At 37.6% G+C, this 10399-nt stretch overlaps 1 protein-coding gene across 10 annotated transcripts in view; it reads right to left on the bottom strand.

Moving 5' to 3' along the window:
• Window positions 1–33: 33 nt before the first annotated feature.
• The window catches only part of cacna2d4a (calcium channel, voltage-dependent, alpha 2/delta subunit 4a), a 110038-nt gene continuing 99672 nt past the window's right edge, over window positions 34–10399 (bottom strand). For 6 of the 10 annotated variants that reach the window (XM_085137905.1, XM_085137906.1, XM_085137904.1 and 3 more), the window contains 11 exons: window positions 8778–8792; window positions 8247–8291; window positions 7950–8012; window positions 6660–6730; window positions 5763–5838; window positions 5624–5676; window positions 4727–4782; window positions 3933–4053; window positions 3230–3350; window positions 2786–2863; window positions 34–1568 (listed from right to left, as the gene is read on the bottom strand). In XM_085137905.1, the coding sequence (XP_084994031.1) occupies window positions 1476–1568; window positions 2786–2863; window positions 3230–3350; window positions 3933–4053; window positions 4727–4782; window positions 5624–5676; window positions 5763–5838; window positions 6660–6730; window positions 7950–8012; window positions 8247–8291; window positions 8778–8792 (792 nt within the window). In that variant the 3' untranslated portion in view covers window positions 34–1475. Of the gene's footprint in view, window positions 1569–2785; window positions 2864–3229; window positions 3351–3932; window positions 4054–4726; window positions 4783–5433; window positions 5839–6659; window positions 6731–7949; window positions 8013–8246; window positions 8292–8777; window positions 8793–10399 lie in introns of those variants that run through there. The other 4 variants (XM_085137903.1, XR_014870193.1, XM_085137909.1 and 1 more) reach the window with 4 other exon arrangements.

The raw sequence follows: 10399 nt of genomic DNA, 5'->3' as shown, positions 1-10399 counted from the left end.
AAGTTTTTGTTTTAAGCAGATAAACAACAAAACCCAAATTTATAATTTTATTTACACAGTACAAATTAGAGCCATAGATGTGGCAATGTCAACCCGTGGAGAGTACAAAGAAAACCAGAACAGCTAAATAATTAACTCTCAGAAACTTAAGATTAACTTATATGTGTGCTTTGAGAGGCAATTAAAAATGGGTGTAGAAAAGGCTACACAGACACTCAGAGCCAAAAATGCATTTAAGTGCTCAGCAAAAAGTGCAAAATATAAAACATACAGGCAAATACATACAAAAATATCATATGCAGTTAGTTGTATAGTGCTAATTGACACTGAGATTACATTTTTATTACTGTGACATTTTATTTTTAGTGACTGAGCTATAATAGCGAGCATTGCTATAAAAGTTACATTTTAAATGAAGAAAAAAAAGGCTTAAGAAGAGCGTTCATAAACCATATTAAAAAAACTATAAATATTTCTTAATCGCAAAAACATTTGTAGATCTTTTCAAAAATGTAAATCCTTGGTGCCAAATACATTGCAAATGCATGTATTCATTGTTTTAATGTGAAAAGTTAGACATTTCCTTTTTAGAGTGTGACGATCTTCAGCTCATTTATCATTTCAGCATTTACAGCCCAGATGTAAACAACGCCCAGACATACATAATTAGTTACGGTATGTACAGAGAGACAAAAGACAAAAAAAAAGGCAGACAGATATGTAAAAATAATAGTCACAGAAACATACATTTATAGGATGGAAATAAAAAGTGAAAACATAGTTCCCATAAACGCTGACAACTCCATTCTAGTTTACTTTATTGCATATTAATTTTACACAGATAATTATCCACTGAGTCCAATTGTGCCTGCCTGTCCATTATTAACGTGACTCATTAGCAACACAACAGTGCCTCCCTGTATCCCCCTACTGCAGCCCTCTTCACACTGGCTATTCTGCATTTATAAAAGTCTGCAGATAATGCATTAGATGTGTTTAGTGGGTGTATCCAACGCATATATAATATGCATGTGTGTGGATAAACACACAGCTCATTGGGATATGGGAATTGAATAATGCATGTTTTTCTCTTTTCGCTTTTTCATGTTGTACCGTGTGAATCGTTACTTCTTATTCACTAACGCCCATCACAGCTAGCCGTCACCCTTCAGTCCCTTTTCGTTCAGAGATACAATGTGGAGCATAAGAAAATAACAAATGAAAAAAGTATCCATAGCAACAACAGTACAGCAAGTTCTCTTTTTTGCAGCTTTTAGTTCAAATGTAATTCTCTGAAGTTAAACAGCAAATGCTCATAACATCCAAGGTCCTTAAACAGAGATTGCGTCTGTCGCCTTTGTGAGCAAAATGTGCAGAATCTGTTCAGTAGTTTAAAAAAAATCCACTCAAGGATTTCAGTTTTTGTCGTCTTCTCCTTTATATGATGAAGCATAAAAGAGCGAAGTTATCCGTCATCAGGAAACAACAGCAGCAAAAAGGAGACACATGAAGAAAACAGAGGTTGACGGAGATATAAAAGAGGCTCCTCCACAGTCATCGGCGTTCTCCTGCAGAGACAAAGCAGAAAATAATTTCATCTGGCGAGTCTTCAATTTGCTACCAAGCATTGACGAAAATGTGATGTATTCAAACAGAAAATCATTTAAGGCCACAGAAGCAGTTGAGTAAGACAAGAGAAGAATGCTGGTTTTATGCATGCATGTTTAAACACATGCACAATTTTCAAAAACACAAAGATGCTCTGAAAAGGTAAATTAAAACTAGTACAAAGACAAAATATTGAATATTGAATGAAATAAAGTAATGTGCAAAAATCTTGAGTCAGGAAAATGGGAAGGCCTTTGCTTATGACCACTTAAAAAATTACAACAAAGTCTTCCTCCTTGGAAACAAAATATAAAGAAATGGGTGATAGCTCAAAATATGTTTTATTTATTCAACTATTTTATTATTTCTTAACATAATATATGCTCATTTAGAATTTGATGCCAGTAACGTGTTTCAAAAAGGTCAAGCCAGACAGCAAAAATACTAGAAAAGTTTTATAAGATCTCACAACTAATGAGGTCAATTAGTAACATGAATAGGTGTAAAAAGAGCATCCTAGAGACTTTTTCATCAGTAAAGACAGGTAGGATTGAACAGTCTGGGTGATTAACTTAAGAGCAATGTTTCATAATGTAAACTTGCAGAGAACTTTTTCATATACAGTAACATATCTTTAAATAGATTCTGAAAAACTAGACAAAGCAGAAAACCAACACTGAATGCTCTTCAGGCTCTGTATCGAAAACACAGATTGTGTAGTCAAAATTGCTGCATGGAAGTGGGAACACTTCTGAAAACCTTCATCAGAGAACACACTTTGTAGCTGCATTTACAAATAAAAAAAAACAGTAGTTTGCCCACAGTGAGAATCTGTCACCAAATAAAAGCATTTGGTGCACTGTAAAAGAAAAAGATAACAAAAGAGGCTCCAAGCTGCAGAGCAGCTGAAACCTTACATCAACCAAAAATGGGAATTAATTTCTCTTTCAAAAGTGCAGCAACTGATCTCCTCAGTTCCAAAACATTTACAGTGGGTGTCCCTACTTTGTTTTGTTTGTCTAGTTTTTTTTGCAGGCATCAACTTAAGAAGGAAAAACCGCTCAGCTTTGACATTTGAGAAGTTTTTATAGTACTTATTATTGTAATATTTATGCTTTAACAGGGCTGCATGAATATACGTGTTTTTTGATGTGTCATGGTGTGGTAAAATGCTGACCTGTGCGTGATAAGAGTGGCAAGACTCGGGGCGTCTGCGAACCTTTTGAGACTTCATCCTGTCACACTTAACTGACGAGTTATGTACAGCGGGGTCAAGGAGCAGCAACAGAAGCATAGTATGATTTTCCTGCACGCTCATTCAAATATTACCACTAAAGACATGCAGTATAAACATTTTAAAGATATGACATGGCAGGCTCACACCTGGAATCTAACTTAACAGTGCGGCTGGTTGAGTCAGTTAAAGAAACACAATGATTTAGGCCAGCATGCTTAATTAATACACATGTTAGAATAAAGAGTCTGTACTGTAGGTACTGTAGGTCTACAAAGTGTGCCCAGATTGACTCAGTGTATTGGCAGCGTGATGCTGCAGTTAGGTTAAAACAAGCAAACTTTATGTGAACATGATTCACGTGATCCATGAATATAAACATCACAGGATATATCTGACTTCCTCTGGCTCCAGGGTGATGGGTGGATACTGTTTGGAGCAGTCACAGTCTGCTTGCACCACCAGCATCAACAGGTTGCTCTCTGGTATCTGCTGCACTACAAACATCCTGAAATAAACAAAAAGGAAAAGTGTGAAACAGACAAAAACACATGTGTCATGGGGTTAGGGTAGTCATTATATTAACAGCATTACTCAAAAACTATCATGGAGAGTGTGGTCCACGTGTAGCTGTGCTGTGTTATACCACCATTAGCCTCATGAGGGTGATCACACTCAGCCTATGGTGACAACCCAGTGATGCTTTCCTCTTTTTACTCTACCCCCCACCCCCCGGCCCATCTCCTAGTGCTTTTCCATCTTTGTTTCTGTCACTCACCCCTCCCCAGTCCCTGTACTTTTTTTTATTCACCTCTCCTAATACTTTCACTGCTTTCCAAAGAGTCACTCTCCCTTCTCCGCTTCTCAGTCTTTCCATAACCCCACACACCATGATCTAAATCAGTTCCTTTCTACTTATTTCCCTCTTTCTGCCACTCTCGTATTAATACAAACTGCTCTCAGTATGCAAAGCAGAGCAAAGCCGTAGAAAATGGATTCTGGAGGAACAATTTAATATGACTGGTGTAGGGCTTAGAGAGGACTACACTGCTATTTCTGCGTGCATAAGTGTGCGTGAGCGTGCGCTTACTTCTGGCATCGTCCACACTTAATAATGCTGTTGGTCTCTTTGACTGACGGCTCATAAACAAAGCTGGGGTACTCGGTGTCACACGGCTGCAGGATGTCCCCTTTTTTCTTATGAACTGAGGCTAATAGAGAAATAGACAGGGGTCATGTTTCGAGATGAGAATTATAACAGAGCTTGTGTGTTAAAGTGTATGCGTGACATTTTGCTGGTGACTGACAGGCTGAGAGTCTGTGACAGGAAATCGAAGGTCTAACATCTCAATTCTTCACACATCAGCCTTTTATTGCTGCTTCTTCAGTAAGCCAAATAATCCCTAGCTTGCTGCGTATGATAGGACTAAAACCAGAGAGAGCCATAATGGCTTGTCAAAATGTCTTATCTTGTTCTGAGCCATGTTTTTGTTTGACTTCTTTAGAATTGCATTAACTTCAGTACAAATTTATGCCTGACTCTTGTTTTGAGGGACTTACCAGATGTGTCTGCTCCCACTGAAATCCACTTATGTAACAGACACAGTAAATACTTTTCTTGGTCTGAAGTATAATATAAAAAATAAAGCACACCTAAAAGAATGCTTGGCTGTATCAAAGGATGCTGATAATAAGGACTATTTGATTGACAGGTTTAGTGATGAATGATGTTTTTTTAAGAATTGGTTTATAAACCAAGCATTACAGTCATCCAGAGGTGCTCTGAGGGTTGTGTTAATTTACAAAATAGAGATGACACACACGAGATACAAAGAAAGAGGGCTCAGCCTTAATTAGCCACATTTATTCTGAATGTGAGCTCACCGTCAGCAAAATGCTCCGTGTGCCAGAAGCCACAGATATTGAACTCCAGGAGAAATCTTACAAAAGAGAGAGAAAAGAGGAGAGTGGAAGTCAGTTAGGTGGCTATCATTATAGACTAAAGCAGACTGGAAGCATATTGCATGCAGCCTTCCAAAACTGGGCCAGGACCCAAAGTTGTGTCATGGGAATACTAAAATGGGTCCTCAAGTTATTCAGCAGAAATTGTTAGCTTTGGTGGTTGTTTTTTTCCCTCCTAACTGGATAAACAACCTGCTCTTTTATTTAGGCTGTTAGATTTATCAAGTGACTTTATCCCTACCAAGTAAACATGGAAAAAATACTGAGGCTAATTTTCTTAACAGAAAATTGCTAAAATGTTACTTTAATTAGATTTAATAACTACAGTTGTGTATTTATAATGTTGTGTGTAAAAACATTAGAAAAAAACATTTTTTCCATCTGTTAATGGAGGATAATCGGTTAACACTATCTCTGATTTCTGGACAGCGATCCAGGCAGCTGAGAGCTTATGTTAATCATTTTTAATTTGGAATTTAATTGTTTCTCTATTATATATATTTATTTATTGTGCATCCATCTGTGTTTTAAATACTGTCCGGTTTTAAGCTGCAAACTACTGCACAGAATTTAGTTATTTGACAATAAAGAATCTTTGAATAGCTTTTCAGGTAAGTTTTTTTTTAAAATTTATGGTTTAACTTTGCTAGCAACATTGTAAATTTTAAATTTTAAATTGGGCAAAACTGGTGATGTTAATAAGTAACATGAGTGCACAAAATAGTGTACCTTTGTAGAGTATATACTACATAGTATAGGATATCGGACAATGTAGCAAAAACTGCCTAGCCAATCCAGGTTGCCCCTAGCAACACTTACAGTAGGAAGTTGGAGAGGAACCACTTGAAGGCTGAAGCCAAACCGTAGAACGGCTGAAGAGATAGATGGACAAATTCTATTTAACAGAGAACTGATTTTGGGAATATATCTGTATAGGGAGAGACTTCACTGTACATACACTGAGAAGTGGACGTGCGCTGCTGACAGAGTGTGAGTTCATCTTACACATGGCCTGGTAGTCGAACAAGGATACCCTAAGGAAACATGAGCACACAAACAAGCACACAGTGTTGCTCTTCTGGCAGTATCGACCCACATTGATTCCCTGACCCCCCTCCAGACTACCACACATGTTTGGCTGAGCTTAACCTTTACAGAATCCCTGAAAGCTATTGTAACTTACAATGATCCCAACACTAGAATTACTTTTCAGACAACTAATTATTTTTGTTGTTTTTTTGTACGCAGTCGTCAAACACAAGAACACATAAATACAGAAAATCACAGAGTGTAAATATGCTCACATTGCTACTAAAGATCATCCACGCTCAAAACTAGTTATGTAATATCCTGTGTCAAATGAAGCATGACGAAATCTTTTAGCTGTTTAAAAATAGCACATCACTCAGGAGATTTCAAACATCAAAGATGGGCAAAAACTAAGCGTGAAGAAAAAAAACATCCCAAGCCCTCAAACTCAAAGGGGAGCAAAAAGGAAAGGCACGGACAGCTTAATCACAAACACGAGTCAGACGGGCGCATGCAGAGAGCATAGGAGAGAGACTGTACCATTACACTGCATGCATACTAATGCACTGTTTAGGTATCTAAGAACCAAAAAACAAAAGGAAAACATTTGCAAACTGCCACCCTGATTAAGATAATTACACAATTACAATTAAAACCTGATCGCAAAACAGCATGGGGCTGACACAATTGCAATTACGAGCCAGATATTCGTTCGGAGACACAGGACCCATGAAGTGGCACTTCACACAGAGTGAGAAAACCGCAGATTCTCTCAGGATGGCCGTTCAACCAGTCAATCAGGCGAGGAATGACAACCAGGCATTACCTTTTGAACATGCCCATCCTGATCAATGTGGTCATCACTGAGCCATCAATCTCGCCAAAGAACCTTCCCGCCTAACAAGAAGGAGAGAAGAAAGAAGTCTAAAAAAATCAGTGTGGCAGAACATAAAAAACTCAAGTCCCAATAATCTGATAGAGGAAATATAAGTTCACTTCTGTGATCTCCTGTCCACTTTCACCTCTGTGCGAACTGCATGATCGAGCATTTAGTCACAATAAACTCCCAGTTACGAAAACCTTAGGCTGTTGTGTACAATGCAAAATGCAAAAACTGGCAATCTCTAATTGACTGAAAAAGACCAGCTGCTAAACTATTATCCTTGTTGAAAGCTATGCAGTGAACCTGAATTTGATCATAGCATTTTTCTAACATAACTATGTTTTCAATGGACATAAGATCTGGACTGCAGACAGGCCATTATACCCATAATAAGTGCATAAGTCTAGATATATCATTTAGTGTTAATGGTGCTTTCACAGATGTGCAAGTTTACCATGTCTTGTGTAATAATACTCCTGATATCAACATAGAGGCTAGCTTTTAAATTGTGTGCTGATAACAACTGAGATCATCCCTCTTTTACTTAGTCCAAAAGATATATTCATCATGATTTCCAAGAGTTGTTAGACTACAGAGTCCTTTCGCAGCATCTTAGCTGTTCCTAGGACTACGCTTTTGGACAGAGATCTTGGATGTTGTTCCTGAGATCTGCTGGAGCCGCTTGCCTATCTTGGGAATCCCTGCACCTAGTGCATTTGTGGATGCAGTGGTGGACTACATTCACTTCTTATAATTGGTTTTAAATGCTTGTTAGATGAAAAAAGGCATCAAAGATCACAATGTTGTGTTTTTATGTGTTTTGAAATTGTACATAATTGTCTGCTGAGAAATGTTCCTTGCACCTCTGAATTGGTGTACTACATTACAGTACAGCACTACCTCTGACTCAGTTCACTGATTACAGTTATTATTGATAGTCACTGTGGGAAAAAGTTGATATTTGAAAATGTAAATATGTAAAAGTAAAAAAGAGGTACACTGCCCCAGGATGTCACTGCTCTTTGGTTAAAAAAAATTAAATATTGTTCTCTGTTGGGCTGGTTAATAGTGTTTAACAGGATGAGAAGACAGTTAAAAAACACATTAACCGTTTTCACCTTTTTTTTCTTTTAAGGTAATAAATATTGAAGAGTGGAAGGGCTCTCAAACAATCAAGTCAAAGACTAAGGAGCACTCCAGCCATATTCTGTGAGTGCATGTGTGAGAACTCACGTTATTGCGCTGTTCAGAAATGAGGACAAAGCCATTATTGTCAATCACATAGCACTCGATATCCTGGTAAGAGACAGAGGAACCAATTACTTATGTAAGGAAACATCTGTGTCAAACATCACGAGCACAGATAACACAGACACCTAAATAATTTATACCACGTATTCATGAAGTGTTCACCTTTGTAGTTTTGTATAGTAGCAAAAGATAATAAATCTTATATATTTATAATAATAATAATAATAATAATGATAATACACTTTATGGCAGTGTCATTCAAAAGCAAGATATACTCACTAAGCTGTCACAGCGAAGAGGACAAATCCCCTCCAAATTTGAGCACTGGCAGTAAAGAAATCAAGACAAGAAACTGTGTGATTATTTCACCATAATCCAATGTTAGAGAGATTTCTTTTCTTTAATCAAATCGACATCTGAGCTTAGATTAGGGCATGTTTGTGTGAGTGACACATGCTCTGTCTGTGTTTGGCTGTGGGGGTGTTAGGCTTGAGAGTGCGACAGTGTCGACAAGTGCATGTGTATGTGAAAAAAAACGTGTCTGTGTTGGTGTGAAATTGTTAATTTCTGTGAGATATGGGCTGTCTACCTGTGAAGGGATCTGAGTGGCTTGTTAGCAAGTTTGTGCATGAGTAATGTTAGCATGTCTCTGACTGTGTGGATGAGAATGTGTAATCTGTTTTAACTGAGGTGTGAAGCTGATTTCACAGAGCTTAGCAGGTGCCGAGGACGTTAAATTTGGTTCAGTAGGGAAAAAAAAGGTGTGCGATGCTTTGAAAAATGAGGAAAGGAGAAATTATTCATACTTACATCTGTGTCATTTGGCTGGGAAGACACAACGATGGCAACAAAGAGAGTGGAAAGAAATGACAAGCATTACATTACATAGCAAGTGGGCTGATTGACTACTTCTGCTGCCGTGAGCTTGCTAACAAAAAAAAAAAAGACTACAGATTCTTTTCTTGAACACACATTTCAAATGCCTTTTTAATGAGTTTTCGAGCAGGCTCGTAAAACTTCAGCAATTTTGGAAAATAGTGTACAATTAGATGCTTTCTCATAAAAAAAAAAAAACATCAGTTTGTGCTATAAGAAAACATTAAAAGGGATCTGTATCACTGCAATCAGACTATTTGTCATAATACAAAAGTTTTTAACCATAAGCAAAGTCTGAAACTTTCCTTCTGTTCTTTCATCTGTGGACTGATGATGAACACCAACAGTTTTCCTGATGATCTTATGTTGTCTGCAGTATATGTGGCTCGGCGTCTATGGACAATGTGTCTTTGGATTCATGGTCAGGCTAAACAGAGCATGTCGAAGTGTGAATGAGACCATCTATCATCCTTTTCAATCCCATTACAGCAAAGTGTCAGTCTTTTTCTCTGCTTCCCATCGTTGCCTCCTGAAATAAACTACAATTTGGTGGACTGACAGAAGTGACAATGCTTCTCCCCCACACACTACGGGTAAATGGCACAGCTTGATGAGGAGCAGCACTTACGAGAAAAGGAACTGTCTCTTTCTGCTAACTGAAGCAGATCATGAAAATATACAACCTTGCTAATGAGTCCCAGGAATCACACTAATCAATGTAGATATGAAGCAAAACTGATCAAAACCACCATACAAATGTGGTGACAGTAGAGGAAAAAGACAGTGAAATCAATAGGAGTTATCTTCTTTGCAGCTTTAATTTGCTTGGCAAATTAAGTGGAAAACCGCCCATTAGTTTAACATGATTTGTGAGCATGACAGATATGCGCTTTCAGAAGGCATCCAAGGTGGAAAAGCTTAATCTATAGGGCAGCATTAAATATGTTTATTACATTACATTCATCTGTGAGTGAAATTTCTAACATGCTCTTGAGACTCTTATTTTATTAGCATCTACAACTCTGCTAAAACTAAACAAAAAAAAAATAAATCAATAATTGTTAATAATGCGTTAATCTTCTCTTTTTATTTTTCTAATTATTTACAGTTCATGTGTCATATCTCATCTTCATCAGTCACTTTATTAGGTACACCTCTTCAGCTGCTTGTTAACACAGTTGTCAGTCAATCAATGTCAGGAACTCAATTCATTTAGGCATTTATATATGGTGAAAAAGAGCTGCTGAAGTTTAAAATGGGCATCAGAATAGTGAAGAAAAGCAATTTAAATGACTTTGCATGTGGCATGGTGGATGGTGCCAAACAGGCTGGTCTGAGTATTTCAGAAAATGCAGATGTACTCGGATTTCCCCACACAACCAACTCTAGGGCTGTCTTGGTCCTGGGTCATTTAACCCAGTGTTTCCAGTTTTCCTGTGTTTTTTGTCGTTTTCTATTATGATCGATGTATACGTTCTCTTTACTAGTCTTAAGTTTATTTCCAGAGTGCCTGGTTATCCTGTTTTGAGTTTCTTATGGTCCCTGTTTAGTTCCTT

This window comes from Neolamprologus multifasciatus, chromosome 17 (genome assembly GCF_963576455.1).
Source record: "Neolamprologus multifasciatus chromosome 17, fNeoMul1.2, whole genome shotgun sequence".
NCBI classification, from domain to species: domain Eukaryota; kingdom Metazoa; phylum Chordata; class Actinopteri; order Cichliformes; family Cichlidae; genus Neolamprologus; species Neolamprologus multifasciatus.
Note: the sequence above shows the minus strand (reverse complement) of the source record. Positions and strands in the feature narration are given on the sequence as shown.